Here is an 18,876-nt window from a genome sequence, read left to right as displayed (position 1 = left end):
AAAAACCCAACAAAACCCAACCCTTCTTGGCTGCGGTACCCTCCGCTCAAGCAAACAAACTAACCCACTCTAGGCTGCATTCCAGTAACAGAAATACTATGGTAGGGAGGAGTCAGCGCTCTGGAAGAGGAAGAGGGAAAGAAGGGGTGCTGCCCAGAGTTGTCATACAAAAAAAGGCACAGGGTAGTTGGGAAAGGTAGTGAGCTCCTTCATATGCCAGGCACTTTGTGTTCCTGCTGGATGGCCTGTACCCGTGGGCTGCGGGGGAGGCAGACATGCCTAGCACAGACGGACGGAGAAAAAGGCTGGGCCAGGCCAGCAGATATGCATGTGGCGAGCGAGGACATAGAGTCTGGTGCTGGAGCCCAGCTCTTCCTGGGTGAGGGGGAGCTGCACTCCATCCACGCCAGCAGCCCACGGGCATGGGCTGGGCAGGCGGAGAGCAAGAGGCAAGGGCTGTCTTTTGGGACCTGTGGAGTCAAGGGGTGGGGGGTCTGGGGTACACTGGCTTGTGCTTTCAGTCCAGCAGCTGCTGGTGCCGAGCTGCTCGCTGGTACATCAGGGTCAGGCTCAGCAAGGGGCTGCAGGAGTGCCAGGGGCTCCCCAGGTACCTACAGACACCTCTCCACCCCACCACATCCTTCCCCAGCAAGGGCCGGGATGCTCAGGCTTTGCTGTCAGTTGGGCTGTCCCCGAGGGCAGTGGCAAGCTCGCTGAAGGAGGGTCGATCCTTAGGGCTGGGGGCCCAGCAGCGCTGCATCAGCTTGGCAAGGCGGGAAGGGCAGCCCTCAGGGTGCGGGAGCTTCATCTTTCCTGACTGCAGACCTGGCATGAAAGCAAAGTCCAAAGGGCTGTTGGGAAGAGGTGTGATCCTCTCCACAGAGTACAAGGAGGGCAGCATCCCGCCATGCAGGCTGGAACAGCCTCCCCAGCCAGACCAACACCATGGCAAGAGGGGGGATGTCACACAGCCCAGCTGGCCACAAGAAAAGGAAGCTACAATGCCAGGCATGGCACAAGGTACTCACTCCACATACCTGCTAGGACCTCATCATCTGCCAGTGGGGTGTAGGGCATCTCCCCATGCGTGAAGACCTCCCACATGAGCACCCCAAAGGACCACACATCTGACTTAGTCGAGAACTCGTCTTCCAGCACAGCTTCAGGTGGCATCCAGCGTAGAGGGATCCAGGCCTGGCGGAAGTGGTAGTACTCACTGCAGGCAGGACAGGCAGGCAATGAGACTGGTGCCATCCCATGCCCTCCCATTCCCCTGCCAGGCTCCCAGCTGACCTGTTGTACACATCCTTGCTGAGACTCAGGGATGAGACCTTGACCTGCCGCTGGGCACTGACCAGGCAGTTCCTGGCTGCCAAGTCCCGATGTACAAACCTGCCATTGGAGAGATGCTCCATGCCCAGTGCCACCTGTGTGCAGAGAGATACCTGACCCCAGAGAGATGTTAGTACTGGCTGCCTTCTGCAGGGTCCCCAGTCCCACAGCACTTCCGAAGCTGCACTATCACCTTATGTTTGGTAGTGAGGGGCTGTGGCTTCAGAGACTCATCTTTGCTCTTGGAGATCCTCAGGAACTGCTTCAGGTCCCCCTGGGAGACAGACAGCAACTCAGAGGCAGCATGTCTCCATACTGCCAAACACATTGGTCCCTGCAGTGCCTAACTGTGGTAGGCCCACTGGGAGCACCACAGATCCTCATCTCCTTGGCCACAGTCCTTGCTGTCCTCTGGGTCCCTGCCCTGTAGGGCAAGCCAGTATCTCACTTCTGGGCCTCAACTGGCTAAGATCAAGGCAAGCAGGCCTGATAATTCCAGGAAGTTTTTCATGCCCCAAATTGTTTTCTTTCCCATGAACTCCAGGCTCCTCATAGTAGCCGTTAGCATTTGCAGCCATTCTGCAGCATGGAGTCCCACAACTTAACCTATCCGGCTGAATCCTGGACATAAACCAGAAATCAAGAGGACAAAGTCACCCCCAGGTCTTGCAGGAGACCCCCATTCCCCTTGAGACTCCTCCACATGTTGGGAACAGCAGTAAGCTCAGCCTGGTCTCCCAACACCTTGCTTGCCCTGGGCTGCAAGCCTGGACCGTGTCACACTCACAGGCTCCATGCCCATTGTCCACCCCTCCTCCTCCTCACTGCAGGCACTGCTGGCAGGGACCTTACCAAGTCCCCATACTCCAGGACCATGTAGTGCGGCTCTGCCTCACGGCACAGCCCCAGTAGTCGCACCACATTGGAGTGGTTCAGCTTGCCAAACATCTCTGCCTCTCGCCGGAAGTCCAGCTGCAGCTGCTCATCCCTCGTCTGCAGGCTCTTCACCAGGACCAGTGCTTCACCCTCGCCATCGTCTGCACCTTTTGCCTTGGCCAGGAACACTTCACCAAACTCTCCCCTGCCTGGAAGTGTAAAGCAGTGCATGGGAAGACAGCATACATTAGGAGAGCATGTGTATTTGACAGCCCAGTGGCTGCAGGGCCCTCTGTATCCCAGCACATCCAGTTTTCTGGCTAGGACATGATGGAGTTTCAGCTACAGGTTTCCTGCTGCAGTGGGGTCAGGGCCAGGGTGGCCGAGCATACCCAGGGTTGTGATTGTCTGCAGGTTGGAACGCGGAAAGTGCATCTTGTCGGCAGCGCTGTGCCTTTTGCTGGCCCCAGAGCTGCTCCCCAGGTTGGTCAAGGCCACTTCTTCCTGGATCTCTGCTGTCATCTGCCCATTCTGCAGCAAAGCACCACCTGCAAGCACAAATGGCTTCAGCATCCTGCCATGCTGTGCAGAGAATGTCATGCTGGGAATCAGCCCCTTCTGGGGCTGACACTCCAAGCACCCCAACTTGATGTCTAGCCCCAGGCAAGAGAGTGGTCTCCACACAGTTGTTCCCTCCGGGCTCACATCCGGCCCCATCTCTGGCAGCCATACAGCCACCCTTGAAATCAGATGCTGAGCAATGGCTCTGGTCCCAGAGCCAACCAGCCTCATCTGGCCTTGTCCATCCCACGCCACTCAGTCATCCCAAAGCAGTGGGTACATCTCAACTACCATTGACAAAACTCTGCAGAACAGCAGCAGGAGACTGGATGTGTGAGGCAGAGATAAAGCAGAGAGGACCTAGGCTCACTATAGCCACAGTCTCTTCATGCCCAAGAGACTTCTCAAGTCTATCTGACATCAGCTGCTGCAGCCTGACCGCCCAGCTCCTGCTCACTTCCAAGCACGCCAGCAATGCTCATGTCCTTGGTAATCTTGAACCTGTCAGACCAGATCAGCCTGGAGTTTCCTTTACTGCCTGGGTTAAAGCAGTGCTGGGTGCAATCAACCCCAGAAAGCTTTCTGCTCAGGAACTCTACTGGAAATGTCCCTGGTACAAACAGAAGCCAGTGAAAAGGACAAAACGTTACTGCCTTAAGAAAGTGGAGCACCCTGCATTTTACAGGCAGCTTGTAGGGGAAAGATTGTATAGATAACTATATAGATAGCAAACCTTGATTTTGAGTGCATCTACTGCTTGGATCAGACTTGGTACTAGGAAGCAGTACTCTCCATACAATGAAGGCATGAGTTTGAATGTAAAGCGGGGCACAGCACCAAGCTAAGGTGGCTGACACATGTGCAGCATCACCCTGCATTACTGTGCACACTCCATTTCAGCTAGACTAGAAGCAAGCATTAAGGAAACACCTGGCTGTGCAAAAGGATTTAATCACAAAATTAAGACTTGACCCAACATAAGGTAACTCCAACAGGAATCCCCACTGTCCACAGTTTCCATCAAGGGAAATTGTACAGCAGGGTGTGTACATGCATGCTTACAATGCATGCGTACAAGAGAGGTACCAGCCCACCAGCACATCCTGAGCACGTCTGTCCACGATGACAGGGACCGTGGCTTTGTCACAGGTAGGCTTGGAGCTGTGAAGACCTGAAATACGTTAACTTAAGAGCCATGGCTACTGACAGCTGTCCTCTCTCACATGCTGGAGTAACATTTGCAGAAGACCATAGCAAAAAAACACTATCTACCCAATAAATCAAAGCTTGATGCTACTTACACTGTCCCTGTTTTTATGCTAACTATTAGCAAGACTGTTTAACCCTGTGCTGTCTGCACTCATGACTGATAAGTGTCTCAAGACTACAAGCTTGAAGCCAAGAGGATAATACCAGACAATACCAGACAAATGCTGCAACTATGCCAAGAAAGTACAAAAGGCTGCAGAGTGAATACACTGCCACTGAGAGACAGCACCAGCGGGCATCAATGACAGACACTTTTGAGAACAGACATCCCCATGTTTCACAGAGCTTTGACAAGACAATCGATAAAGGGACCACAAAAATGAAGCGGAAGTTTGATTTATGTATACAGCAGTCCAGAGGGGAACCAAGGGCAGAGGTTGCTGCCTGCTTTGCCCAACTGCCTGCAACACCTGAGCATCTCCTGGAGAAAGAGACACAGCCATGCTGTCCTGGAGAAATCAGCACATGCCAACACAAAAATCAAATGCTCCCGTCAGTCCCCACAGCTGTTAACCTCCCCAAATGCTATGCCTGTGTTGACCCAAAAAAAGCAGCAGTCAGACAGAGGGACACTGACAGCAAGCACCCTTGTTACAGAGGATGTGGCACACCAAAGACATGACCTTGGAACGCTGACTTCTTAGGAGTGCATTTATCCATAGAAAATCCATAGGAAGGATCCACTGCAAATCCATAGGAAGGTCAAATCTGTCTGGATCCTGAGGGCACTGGAAAAGTCAGCTGGTGGCCAGCCAAAGGAGTACTTGTCATCAGGAAGGTGCTGACATACTTCAGGTCACCCAGCTAAAGAGGGACCACATCAAAAGGAGGAAAAGAGCCAAATCTTTGAAGACCATGGTGAAGGGGGTGACTCCACTGGAGCTGACAGCAAACACAAACCACTTCTCCAGAGAGGCTATGGAAGTATTAAAAAGGAGTGCAGACATCTGGGCAGCTGGGTCTGCTTGTAGCAGTGAGGATGCATCTCTCTGACAGCTAAACTGGTTCCAAATGAAGGGGATAAGAAGAGGCAAACTCTGGCAGAATAAAAAAGAAAAATATAATAAAGATAGGCCAAAATAAAAATCTGAGACCACCTCAAAAAAGATTAAAACAAATCCTTTCCCAGGAAGAGGATTGGTCAGAGGCTGTTGGCACAGGTGAGCTACCTGTGACTTGTGCATAGAAGAGCTCACAGTGGTGACAGCAGCAGAGCACAAAGCTGCAGAGATGCTCCTGTATCCTTGCTCCCAGGAGGTTCACCACAGCCAGACTTCTCTTCTGGAGGTTTGGCTCTGTTCAAAGTAACAATACAAGAAAAACAGAAGACAAACCCAGCAGTGATGTTTTGCCAGGACCTCACAGCAATGCCCACATGATCAGGACATGGCTGTGTGTTGGAGAACTGGGAGGGGGAAGCACGATGTCTGCATTTACAGTGGTGTGGGGAGAGATCCAGGGAATTATAAGGGCAGCAAGCTCAACTGCACCCCATCACTTAGAAGCCCTCACTGGTATCAGTGATGCAAGGACAATCTTGATGTCAGGAGAAAGAGCTGAAACAGCTTTTGGAAATTAAAATGATGCTCCAGAGTTCAACTGAAGGAGTCATGTAGCTCATGCACAATGGGGACTCAGTTTAGTCTGTCTGCAGGGTCTCATGGAAAGAGAAGCAGCTCAGTTGCTACAGGACAAGAGGAAACATCCTCCAGTGGACACACAGAAGGCAGGAACCAGTGTAGTAAAACATGCTGCCAAAATGGAAGGGTTGCCACTGGCAGCTGTTTGCCAAAGCCACCAACTTAGCTAGTGGCAAAGGTACAGGCCAGCTGTTGCCAGCTGCAGACGGACACTGAGCACTAGCAAGGGCAGCTAGAGATACAACATGAGGCCTGGGGAGAGCAACCCTGACGTCCCATCCACAGTGGTGGGCTCAGCCCTGAGCTGCCTGGTGTCTCTCCAAAGCAAGCTCTGTGGACGGGGAACTGGAGCCAGAGGCACAGCTGGGAACAGGACACAGCACAGATGTGTCACTCTGTGAAGCTGGATGCACCCAGTCCTGTCTGGGGCTCCCCATTTCAAAAAGGCAATAGTGCAACCAGAAAAGGCACTCGCAGTAATGATCAGATATACAGAAGAGCTGTGTTCCAGTGCAGAGCTGGTAGCTTGAAAAGCAGAGAGATAGTTTTTAGATAACCTGTTATGTTCCAGAAGTCCTTGTTGGAAGATGCTGTAGATGCTCAAAGCTTATATGGGTTTCAGAGATAACAGGGTGAGTTCACAGCAGAGTTCAGGGCTGTTCAGTGAAAAGTCTTCCCTCCAGCACCAGGAGCTGCTGAACTGTGATTTGAACAGGCCAGCAGAGTACTATTTCATTACATTGCAACAGGGATATTCCCCTCCCTTTGGCAAAAGGTGTACGTGATGCCATATATAGGAAAGCAGGAGTGACATATAAATCATCAGACAGAGATGGCCACGACATGGGGCTGGGATGCAGGTTTCACGCTAACTTGCCTATTTATCACATAGCAGCCCGTCTCTGCCACCAGCCATAGCCAAAACCGAGAGCAAGAGACTCCAAGGGTAAGGAGTCCCCTGTTCCCTGGGAGCTCCCTGTCCCTCAGCCCCTCCAGCCCAGGGCTAAGGGGACAACAGCGAAGGCCCCACCCCCAGGGGTGCCAGCCTCACCATTCAGACACTCCATTTCAGGCTCCTCGCCCTCTGGATGCTTCTTCAGCCTCTTGGCTTTTCTCCGCTTCTTACAGTAGAACATCAGCCCCAGCACGATAATAATGTAGGCAACAGCCGCCCCCACCGAAAGCCCAATGGTCTGGATCATCTTGTAGGGTGTGTGGCTGCCAGGTCCCTCATCCTCTTCTGCTGCTGGCTTATCTGTGGGGCAGAGAACATCAGACTCATGAGGGTGTGGAAGGATTTCCCAAATCCTGCTGAGGAATGTGCTAGAGGAGTGAGAAAAGCGTCCCTGCCCCGGTTGCTGTGGCCACCTCCTCATCCAGCCACAGAACACTGGGCACAGCCCAGAGCACACTGTGCTGCATCCCAATAGGGATGATGCCATGAACCCCTAGCAGGCACCCACCAGTGGGGCCAGAAGCAAGGCCTAGAGCTGCCGAGAACGCCAGGAGACTAGGTCCCAACGCTGGGCACTTCCCTTACCTACGACGTATAGGAAGGCCTCGCGGTGCTTGATGTTGCAGCTGTTGCCGGCAATACAGGTGTATTTTCCAGAGTCCTCGGTGGTGACATCGTAAATCACCAGGGAGCCATTGGGCATGATCTGAATCCTGCCAACCACACAGAGCCCTTTGCAAGCACCAGAGGGCAGAGGCAGGCTTGGGGCACCTGCAGCCCCATCTCTGCAGCATGCCTCAGCCCCATGTCCCCAGTGCAATCATCTTGAATCTCAGGCTGTGCAATGCTCAAGAACAAAATGTTGCAGCTCAACTGCAGCTTAGCAGAAAGGGTAACCCTGGGGCCAGGAGAGTCCAGGCCCTGGGACATGGAGACAACTAACTCTGTGCCCCCTCAAGCTAGGAATCTAAGACCGCACCATCGGCACCCGCATGCTGGTCAGGCATGGGGAGCACCATGCTATGCCACATTTCAGTTTGGAATAGAGGCTGTGTACCTGGGCAGGAGCTTGCCGGGATCCAAAATCTTGTCCTTCCCTTTCCACTGGATGTGTGGCACAGGGTCCCCCTCTGCCTGGCACTGGAACATGGCTGTGTGCCCCTGGTACACCGTCATGGGCTCTGGCTCTAGCTTGAAGGTGACGTAAACTGAAGGCAGAGAGGCCGACACTAAAGCTTTCAGCTCCTGGGAACGGTGCTGAGTTTTCACAAGGGAGCAGGGCCAGCACTGGCACGGTAGCACATGGCCTCTTGGGCTGTATGCAAAGCACTGACAAACCAGACACTCAAGTGCCAAGGGGCAGAGCATGGGGTCAGACCAGACATTTCTCTCTCTGCAGGAGCATGCCATTTGGGTGCCACCCAGGCAAACCTACTGCAAGGCCAGCACAGCAGGAAACCTACCTGCCTGCCATAGAGCCCTCACCTGCTACCACGAGCTGCACAGTGGCACGGATCTCGCCCTGCGGGCTGTTGGAGGCGATGCATGTGTAGTTCCCCGAGTCACTCCTGCTCACCTTGTGGAAGGATAAGATGCCGGCATTGTGGCTGACATGGGATGGCAAGCTGCTCCCATCTGCAGGACGCAAGAAGAGGCATGCAGCAGTCATGCATGAAGCAGTGTGACGCGTGTTGGCTTCCCAGGCAGCCACAGGACTGCTGCTTTGCCCACGCTGCAGGTGGGGCAACACAGAGATCCTGCGCTCCAGGTCAGAAAGAGACATATCACAGGACCTTTACCTGTTTTAGTCCACTGGATAGTGGGTTTTTCCCGGCCAGTGGCCGAGCAGGACACTGTAACCTCCTTATCAAACTCCATGCACTGCAGTGGCTGGGGCGGCGGGGTGAACTTCAGCTTCTCTGCAGGAGACAGATGTGCTGTTAGATGCCCCCAGACACAGGAGGCCCTGGAGCTGGGGGTAGCACGCCTGCACCCTGCCAGGTAAGGGCTCCCCACAAGAGGAGGATGTGGAGTGCTTGCCGTCAACATACCTAGCACGTGCACCCGTGCGTATCCCTCGATGCTGCCTGCTGGTGTGCTGCTCACACATTTGTACATAGTCCCATCATATACCTCCACGTTGTTGATGCGCAGTGTCCCATTCTCAGAGATCTCAAATCGTGAGTCCTGCCCAGAGGGAGGGAGGAGGGCAGACAGACATTGTCACCATCCCTAGGATCAGACCTTGCTTGTGGCACTCCTGATGCTCCATGCACCCACACCATGCCTCAGATAAACAGAGCCCTGCTTGAGGCCCACATGGAGAACTGAAACAAGCTGCAGTGACATCTCTCTGAGGGACATCTCCCTTGTCACTGCCCGAGAAACACAGCCAGCCAAGAGGCTACAGCCAGCCAGCTGTGCACCCATACACCAGTAGGATGGAAATGGTGCCAGGAACATGGCCACAGTAGAGGTGACGGGGATGCTGGGCCTAGGAGCAAGGCCAGAAACAGTAGCAGCAGAGGAAGGAGCTGAGCAGGTACCCAGCAGAAGTGCCCATGACCAGCAGGGGCTTACCCCATCGCCTCACCTCAGAGATGGAGACGCCATTGCGGTACCAGGTGACAGTGGGTTTCAGGGAGGCCTTGCTGAGGCAGTGCAGGTATCCCGGCTTGCTCTCCTCCAGCTGGCTGTCCTTGGGCATCTCCACCCACTTGGGTACCGCTGGGCACAGAGGCAAGGGGTTATGCAGGGCCTCTCACCACCCCTTTGGCCAGCACCAGCACAGACCAGACAGGCAGCGTGCAGCCAGCCATGGGGCCCTGCAGCCCAGCCATGAGAGATGTGCCTCTCTGCATGAGTGAGGTGATGCACCATCCCACCCCAGCTCACTCTAACCCCCTACCCAGCCCCATTCTCTGCTCCCAGTCCTTCTCAGAAATCTGCCTACTAGCCACAGTGATGCTCAGCTCCTGTTTCTTCTCTCCAGCCTTGTTAGCAGCATGGCACGTGTAGGTGCCCGCGTCTGTCTCGGTGATACTGGTGAAGACGAGCTGCTCTGCTTCTTGGTGTACCCTGCCAGCTGTGGGAACTCGTTCCTGGTTCCTCTCCCACCAGACTTGGGGCGTGGGTATGCCTCGTGGGGCACTGCAGGCCACGCGGTGCCCCTGGTTTGCAGTCAACACCTTCGGGGAGAAGGGTGCCATTTCTTCGATCTCTAAGAAGAGCAATAGACAGCAGGCTCAAACAGGGCAGGAACATGTAGCTGACCCACCAGCATCATCATCCCCATGGTAGGAGCCAGTCAAGGGAGAGCGTACAAGCTATGTTTGCTCCCCTCATCCAGGCAGCAAGGATGAGCCATTTCACAGATAAACCAAACAGTTCTCCATGTACTGACCCATCGCTATATTGTCACATAGCTCCAGAGTGACACTGAAACTCTGGGACCCACTGCCCACCCTGCCACCAGCCCCAGGACCTCACCTGCTAGCCGCAGAGTCGCCTTCAGCACAAGAGCTTTCCCCCTCTGCCCACGGCCAATGCACTTATAGACACCGGTGCTGCGAGCCCTCACCTGGGTGATCAGCAGGGAGCCATTGGCAAACACAGTGGTCCTGGGCACGTGGGGAGAGGCAGGTCTCAGTGGGCATCTCTGCAGGACATGGGCCAGAGCCACAGCCCCGTGATGTCCTACATGAGCCCATGGAACCAAAAGCGAGACTTTGTGCAGAGTCAAAGCTTCCCAGTGTGGGGGGAGCAGCACACATAAACAAGGAGATGGTGGGACACATGCTTGATGGATGAAGTGAGCTAAAAGAAGTCTCCTTCTTGGAGAAGAGCTGGCTCCCACCAAAAGATGCGTTATCAAACTGGGCCAGCTCTGAAAGCTGGCACAAGCCAGGAAAGGGGTAGGGGGCACAAGGTGGCGCCAGGGAGCTGCCAGGCCACTGGGCATCTGGCACCCAGACAGCACCACTTGCCTTGCACAATCTGGCTGAGAGATACCGCAGCCTCCAGGTTCACCATCCAGGGATCCTGGACTGACAGATGTCCCCAGCCCTGCGGACTGCACCATGCATAGGTGTCTGGGGCTCAGAAACATTCCTGGCTCTAGGGATAACCATGCACTGGTACTTGGAGGTGCAAGACAGCCATGGGCCCAGTGATTGCTGTGCAGATGTTGGCACCTTGGAGGTGTCCCCGAGTCTGGGAATCACCACCTGTGGGCATCTGGTACTGGGACATGTCCCTGACTCTGGCAATTGTCCTAAGTCAGCGTCTGGGGCTTGAGCCCTCCCTGGTTCCCTGAAATTGCCACACATGGACACCAGGGGCTGGGAGACATCTCCAATTCTGGGGATCATCATGCGTGGGCATCTAGGACTGACTGCCCCACAGATTCATTTGAGGACAAACTGCTTGCTGAGTCGTATGCAGACGAAGGCCATGCACAAGTGCCAAGGCCCTGCTAAAGCCAAGCCAGCCAAGTTGAGAAATTAGTCGCAAAGGCCAGCCTGATGTTGAATGCTTGCCCTCAGGCATGGCCAGGGTTTGGCCTCTCTCTGCTGCTTCTGGAACACGGTGCCCCCTCTCCTCCCGGCCCTGCCCACATCACCGGGGTATGTATTACTTGGATCTGTTGTTGATGGGGCTGTCTTCAAAGAGCCACTCCTGCGTGGGAGGGGGCACGGCTGCAAACTGGCAGTCAAACATGGCCTCTTCGTTCTTGGTCACGATGAGGTCCTGCGGGATGATCACCGCCTGAGGAAAGCTCTCATCTGCAATGGCAGAGACCACAGGAGGCTGAGAAGAGCAGAGCACCCTGTGGTGTCCCTTCATCAGTGCTCAGGAGGAGACTCAAAAAAGAGCTGTGGGCATGCGAGCCCAAAAGAGGCAGACACGGCAGCATGGCTATAGTTATGCAGCCACAACCCAGGATTGCATGCAGTAGCTGCTCAGGGGAAAGCCCCTTCTGCTTCCAGCAAGGCCCCGAGCACCCTTGGCTCCTAGCAAACAGATCAAACCTGTCACTGGATTGCAAATTCCCTTGTCCAATTCCAAACACCTCTCTAGGGTCAACATCTCCTGCCCTCTCTGGGCCTTGCCTTCAAAGGCCAACGGGGCATCTCACCCATACGGCACCACAGTGTCACTGGTATTAGCAAAACCAGCAGTACCTACAGCCTCCAGGGTCCAAACCTTGTTGAAGGAAGGCAGACCCTGGTGCTCCAGTAGCAGAGATGACAGCATAGACCTGCTCCAGAAGGATGCAGGGGCAAATTAATACCTACAGACAGGGTAGGATTCAAACCAGCCAGGTGTGTCAGGCCTGTCTCTGGTCAGAGGCTTTGTACAGAGAAAGTCACACCAACCTGACACTGCCCTGCAGCAGAGGGGAGGCTGTTAGGAGAGCAGTAGAACAGCCGAGCCCCCAGCCCTGAACAGCCGGGACACAACTCACCGATGATATTCAGCGTGAAGTTGTTCTGGCTGCAGACGAAGCCAACAGCACTGCGAGCACAGCAGTAGTAGAGACCATTGTCGTCAGGGCTGGCGCTCTGCAGGGTCAGCGTTCGCTCCTTGTTGCTGACAGAATAGGTGCTGCGGCCGTCAGGGAGGGGGATACCATCTCGAAACCACTGCCACATCGGGCTGCAAGACAGGGGTGAGAGGGTGACCAGGCGCAGGGCACTGGCAGGGCTCCCCAAAGAGCACATGTGTGGAGGAGACAGCCCAGAGATGGCCCATTTCCCTGGCTCTCCATCCCCACTGCTGGCCCCAACACAGACAGGAAGCCATGAGACATGCAGCCAAGTGGACAGGACATGACTGGAAAGCAACGCAGAGTGACTGCAGCACGTCAAGCAGCTCAGCGACTGGACTGTGACAGCCCGTCCTTACTGTGCTCCTCGCTACGCGGCTCTGAAGAAGCCATTTGCCTTCTTCCCCGGTGCTCAGCCAGAGGCTCAATCCTGCCTTTCGCATCCCCTAGACTCTACTGAATCCTCGCAGGAGAGAGGAGAGAGAGAGACAGAGAGAGGAGAAGAGCACGCAGTGAAGGTGCAGGGGGACCCTCGGCAGGGTCCACTCCTCAGGAAGCAATCCTTACCGTGGGTGGCCATCGATGTGACACCGCAGCACCACTGTGGATGAGGGCTGGATGTCAGCTACACTGTCCGGCTGCTTCAGCACCACAGTGCCTGTCTCAATCCCTGTGGGATCAAAGAATATCAACTCAGCTGGCTCTCCAAACCTACAGAGCCCAGGTGGATGCTGATGCAGTAATAACCAGACCAGGCAGCAAAGGCACAAGCATGCTTAAAGACACATAAGCCCTCAAGCAAGCGTGGAGTAAAAGGACACCCACCCTGCAAATGTCCCACTTTGCCCTGTGTAGCTGTTCCCTCAGGGATAAGAGGGGCTCAGAAAGGATCTGCAGTGCTGAGGAAACATTTGGTGCAGTAACATCCCTGTTTCATATATATAAATGGGGAAGGCGGCAGGAGAAAGCATCTCTGAGAGCTCTGGGGACATAGGAAGATTAAAGTGGCCTAGAGGGCATGAAGGATATGGTAGCTGAAGAGGAATCCTACTTGCATAGTTCATAGTGTCCAGTCCCTGTCTGACCACCACCACCCACACACACATTTAGCAGGCAGCCTGGCAAAGCTGTTTCCAGTCTCAGGCCCTCCCAAGAGAGTGCTTTGCCCTGTCCACGGTGGGCAGCACCAGGCTGCAATATATGCCTGGCTGCCCTCACCACAAACTCACACTTGATATTGAAAGATGCATTGGCTGTACAGGCCTCCTCCCCAGTGAACAAGTTCCTCGCTACACACTGGAAGTCCCCGGCATCCCGGTGGCGATCGACAGCAACAAACTGGAGGTTGCTCCCTTCCTTGAAGCGCTGCTCTGTGTCCTGAACGGGAACCCCATTCTGCAGCCATTCAAACTCCACATTTGCTGGCTCTTCCACCTCACAGCGGAGAATGGCACTGCGGCCGTGCAGGGCATCCTGGGAGTATGGCTCCTTGGTGAAAAGGATCATTGCCCGAGTCCCCACAGCTGCAAGACAGAAAAAGGAAGGCATGTTTAGAGCATGGGGATGAGGAGAACGGAGTAGGTAAGCATGTGCTTGTTCTCCAGGGTCTCCAGACAGCCGAAACTGCTGTGTTAAGAGAAACATACCCCAAAGCACCTCTGCCAAAAACAATTACCAATGAGGGAGTTAAGACAGATCTATATTCAGATTCCAGCAATGCCGCTTTAAGGATTTTCTCCAGCAGTCACTGGGACAGGGATGCCTGAGCTTGCTACAAGCCGAGGAGAGCCCTCTGTTCCCTGGGGCCAGGGGAATTAGGAGGAAGCTCCCGTGACCCACTACTGAGTGCTGCACTGCCAGCCTGAACAGAGAGACATCTCGCATTATATGAGCAGGGAAGTTAGTCACCAAAACATTGGAGAGCAAGCAGCTTCCTGGGTAGTTCAGATGTTTCTTTGAGCTTCTCTTGTCTTGTTTTTTGGGACGTGTCCTAACTCCCAGCCATGCATCAAGATTGCCCCAGGTTAGAAACACCCATAGACTGTTTCTAGGCTTTCCTCAAAGCTTCTATCCTTAGGAACATGTCTCCATCTCACCTCCACATCCCAAGAAATTACCCAGAAGAAAAAAATTGACTGAAACAAGGATTGCCCACGGGAATAAACACAGCAGCTGCTGGAGCACAGCACAATAGATTGCAGCAGTGACACCCCAACCTTGTGTTGGGGACTCAGCCCACTTGCAAGTAGGAGCAAAACAAGACATTGCAACGTTTGACCCCAGGGTCCGATAGCGGCTGTGAGGTGGCTCTGGAGGGCTGCAAGCATCTCTCTGCAGTAGTGGAAAAGCCAAAGAATCCTCCTCCAGACACTAACCCCCACCCAAGAGCTGAGGGTCCCAGGGACAGAGCAGCAAGCGCTTCCCTAGGCATTCCCTGACATGGCTGTGAGGGACTATGCTAGCATATTCCTAAATCTAGCTTCTGCCTGGCCGCAGCCAGCCATGCAGGCGCTCTGCTCCGGTTTCCAGCTGGACGCAAAAGGGAAAGCACACAAAGGGCAATTCAGTACACGCTGATTGCTGTTGGACTCTGTTCACAGCACCATGCTCTGAAGGGGAAGAGGCCAAGCCAGGCAGAGCACCTTAGAAGTAATCTCTCATGAAGGTGAACAAGAAAGTGGTCAAAATGCTGTATTCCCACCACTGCAAGGAAAACTGCTTCAAAACGTGGTTACCTGGATGAGTTACATGAACAGGATCCAAGCCCAGCTGAAGTTTCTCTTTGGAGGCTCAGCCACATCCTCCTGCCTGGTGTTTGTATAAAAGCCTGGTAAAGGGACACAATTTGACAGGACATCTCAGTCACCCAGAGCTAAGGGATCTTATTCTGAAGGGGGCATCTAGATTACCACATTCCAGAATGCCTCAAGACCCGTTTCCATGCTGGAAAGCCTTTGGAGCCTGCTGTGTAGTGGAAGCACCAAGCAAAGCCTCTCCCACCTGCAGCCACTGATGGGCACCCCAGTGCCAGCCACACATTTCCAGCATGGCTAGCCTGAGCTCTCCCGCTCACAGTGACAGTGAGGCAAAGACACAGGCACTCATCCAGCACTGTTGCTCCCCAGGATGAAGCACCAGTCTCCCAGCTCCAAGCACATGTCAAACAGGAGCTGGGGCACCTCGGCCTGTGTCTGCTAACACCCTTTCCCCATAGTCTGGACAGAGAGAGCAAGAAAGTTCTCTCATTGTGAAAACCACAGAAGCCTGTTCCCAAAGACACCAGAGCAGAGGAGACAGTAGTCCAAAGGTCTTTCCTGCCTGCAGTTTTTGCAAGATGGGACTGTGGATTCAATTCTCATTTTCAGTCACCCCAAAGAAGCCACTGGGAAGGGGGCAGCAAGGAATTGGGAGGTCACAGGAACAGCAGTGCACAACATACTGCAGGGTCTAGGATGTGGACCTTGTTGCAGCCTGGCTTTCTACCTTCAGCACCCAATTGTCCCACTGACCTTGGTATGCAGGCAACATCCTTCAGAGGACTGTCCCCAGCCAGGTTAAATCCCACAGCTCCTGAGTGGACAGCACTTGTCAACTGCACTCACGGCATTTAAGGCCACCAGGAGTAGCCACAAACCTGTGGCCTGAATGACAGAGCTGCAGACAGTGCCCGAAGTCCTATCTCCTGAGTCTTGTATTAAGCTAAACTCCATGAGCATGATGTGCTCCAAGGGTTAGCAAGTCCAGTGAAGTTTCCATCATCAGCCACTGTGCACCTCCCCAGAACGTAGGAACTATCCATCAGTCACTAACAGTTGTCTCATGAACACCACAACATGAACACATGCCCCAAGGCGACACAATGTGTGGGAACACGTGTTCTTACATAGGTACGCACATCTAGTTCCCCACACATCGGATCTATCCCACCAAGAACACTCAGCGGGGTAGCAACCACCCGACCTCATGCAAACACAGCCATACACTCAATAGCAAAACAGCCCAAAAGTATCAGGAGCTCAGCTCATGCCAAAACAGGCTGCCCGGACAGACAGGAGCAAAGTAGAACAGGACAGTCAAATCCACTCAGGTTTGAAACTACAGGAGCTGGGTCTGTCATTTTCCACAGATATGCTTCAGGGCACCAAGCCACATGTCCATCAAACCATACCTGTATGGTACAAAACATGTGCAAGGAAGCAACATGCATTAGAAAAGCCCACAAAGGAGATGGATCAGTTCTCCTCTTGGGGTCTCAGTATTCCGGGACCTTTCACAGTCTAGTAGCCATGCTAGTGCTGGAGGTAGTGATGAGGCATGTCCCTCTGAAGGTGTAAGCCATTAAGGTATTAAGACATTACACTTTAAATGAGGTGTGCTTCTAGCATTAAATTGTCAGCATTAGCAGTATAACACTAAACAGCAGCAGAACTGCTTTCGCCCCATCACTGCCAGCACAACTGTGTTTCACTCTGCGCTGGTCAGCTGAGAGCTTCAGCAGCCTCATCACATGCACCCTGCTGCCTCAGTATCCCCCGTGTCCAGGGGACACATTGAAGGCTTGGCACAAGCTCCACATGGGAAGCAGGGATTTTACAAGGTGTCAGGAAACACTAGGATCCAGTTCCCCAGTGGAACAGGAGAAACTATTTATGTCCTTGTCTTCCATCCTGGGGAAATGGACACAACCATCTCAGCTCAAGCAAGATCCCTGTCACGAATGTCTCATGAGCATGAGATGAATGTCTCATGACGAATGTCTCATGCAGTAAGAGCCATAAACTTGTATTTTGTTTTGACAATAGCATCCAAGGTGCCATGGATGGACAGGCTGCATGTGCTGGAAACCACTGTTCTAACCATGTATCAGATTCGGGCTGCAAGGAAAGACTGGTAGCAGCTAGATGTGGTCCAGATGTCTTGAGGTGGAAGACATCGGAAGTCAGGAGCTGGACACAGTTTTTCACAGTACTCTAAATTTGGAGCACTAGGGCCCAATGTTCAGAGATGGGAAGTGCTGCACTTGCCCATAAAAGTTGTACAGCTCTGGTCCAGGAAAAGGCTGCAGTCAGCAGGGTTCACACATCTCCTCCATCCCCTCCACCTCATCTGGGATTTTGGGACAGAGGCTCAGGAAAGCTGTCCAAGCAGAGGGCTATCTGTGTGGGATGCCATTGTACCAGAGTTTGGGTAAAACGTGTATAAAGCCAACAGACATCACCATCTGTACTGAAGCAAGAACAAAATGCCTCTGCTTGTTCCACCTCCCAGCACCACGGTATGGCAGACGCAGAGTCAGGCATGGCTTCGCCATCAGAGGCTGCCAGAACTGCCTGAGCAGGCAGATGAGAGCTCTTGCAGCACCTGGTGGAGAGCACAGGTGACCTGTGCTCAGTCTGACTGGGCACCTTCACAACAGCATGTTTCTGCTGTGGTTTCATGAGCTGGGCCACATTGCTAGGAGCTGCTGAAAGAAGCAAGATGACTCTTTCTCCTCCCTTAGCAAGAGCCACCCCCAAAAATACCCAGCAACATCAAATTTGTTCGAAGTCAGCTTAGCAAGCCCAGGCCAGTGCAGAGCTCTCCCCTAGTAACACAGCTGGGCCAGCCACAGTCCCACAAAGCCAAGCAGCAATCCCAAATGTGTGCGCTGGCAAAGACTCACTCTCTGCATATGTATGTGACACAAGCCACCCCTGGCTGAGAGAAAAAGAAACCCTCAAGACATGTTCTGGCCTAAAACCATTTCAACTGTGGCTGCAGAAAACTTTTCAGGAGAGCTTCAGCCAGATTAGATAAACACATTTGAAATGCAGCACACTTGGAAACACAGAGTGGTGTTTTCCCCAAAGGATACTTAATTGCAATGCAAAATCCTCCTGTTAAGGTAATAGATGAAGGTTAAGCGATTTGTGCAGGGAAGTCACACCAGGTACCTACAGATCCCCAGGGCATCATTCCCACACGCCACAGAGCAAATCATCTGCAGGGAGGCAACAGGCACCAGCAGGACACACAAGGACAGAGAGAAGAGGAGGCTTAGATCACATCTCGACTCTTGAGAGCATACATATGGCAGAGACCTGAACACAGCATCCTTCACGCAGATGCATCCCCCTGCTCAAAATTAGTTTCTTTTATTTAAGGAGGCAAATAGCAGCTTCCCAGGAAAAACACACTAACACCTGCATTGCCAGCCTGAATTCCTACCAAATGTATCTCAATTCACTTTTTGAACTTGGCTGTTGCAGCCTCCTCCAAAGGCCACAGTGGGCTGAGCATGTACAGAGCATTTCAGGGTGACAAATAAAACCAGCAAAGCCACATCCAGGACAGACTTTGTAAGCAACCCTATGAAGTTAGTCACTGCTGCCTAAAGCTCTGCAGAGCGAGTTTTCAATCCTGTGAGGTTGCCAGGGAGCAAAGGGCTCTCCACACCTCTGGCAGAGGAGACCCAGCCCCATGGTAGCCAAACGCCGTGAGTGCTGCCACAGCATTACTGCAGCAATTTGGCAGCAGACTGCAGCATAGCCTGGGAATGACTTTGGTTTGGGGCTGTTCTCCAGAGCTAGAGAAGTGAGAGACATCACTGATGCTATTTTCATCAGCCAGAGCTGTAAGAAAATGCACCAAAAGAGTAAAAAGGAACTGAGGGAGCCATGGCAGAGCTGAGGGCTAGCACTGGGAAATTGAGGCTG

The 18,876-nt window shown here is 53.4% G+C and overlaps 1 protein-coding gene across 1 annotated transcript in view; it reads right to left on the bottom strand.

The window, feature by feature from the left end:
* Positions 1-664: 664 nt before the first annotated feature.
* The window catches only part of PTK7 (protein tyrosine kinase 7 (inactive)), a gene marked incomplete at both ends in the record, with an annotated part of 39,496 nt that continues 21,284 nt past the window's right edge, over positions 665-18,876 (bottom strand). Inside the window, 19 exon segments of the mRNA XM_081998620.1 lie at positions 665-825; positions 1,038-1,216; positions 1,294-1,445; positions 1,526-1,606; positions 2,185-2,417; positions 2,601-2,756; positions 6,730-6,933; positions 7,219-7,346; positions 7,691-7,841; positions 8,119-8,268; positions 8,433-8,552; positions 8,685-8,820; positions 9,227-9,360; positions 9,587-9,853; positions 10,123-10,253; positions 11,270-11,417; positions 12,101-12,291; positions 12,749-12,851; positions 13,411-13,704. Coding sequence (XP_081854746.1) covers positions 665-825; positions 1,038-1,216; positions 1,294-1,445; positions 1,526-1,606; positions 2,185-2,417; positions 2,601-2,756; positions 6,730-6,933; positions 7,219-7,346; positions 7,691-7,841; positions 8,119-8,268; positions 8,433-8,552; positions 8,685-8,820; positions 9,227-9,360; positions 9,587-9,853; positions 10,123-10,253; positions 11,270-11,417; positions 12,101-12,291; positions 12,749-12,851; positions 13,411-13,704 — 3,119 coding nt within the window.

This window comes from Phaethon aethereus (genome assembly GCF_964289735.1).
Source record: "Phaethon aethereus genome assembly, chromosome: 3".
NCBI classification, from domain to species: Eukaryota; Metazoa; Chordata; class Aves; order Phaethontiformes; family Phaethontidae; genus Phaethon; species Phaethon aethereus.
This window is presented reverse-complemented; position numbering and strand designations above follow the sequence as displayed.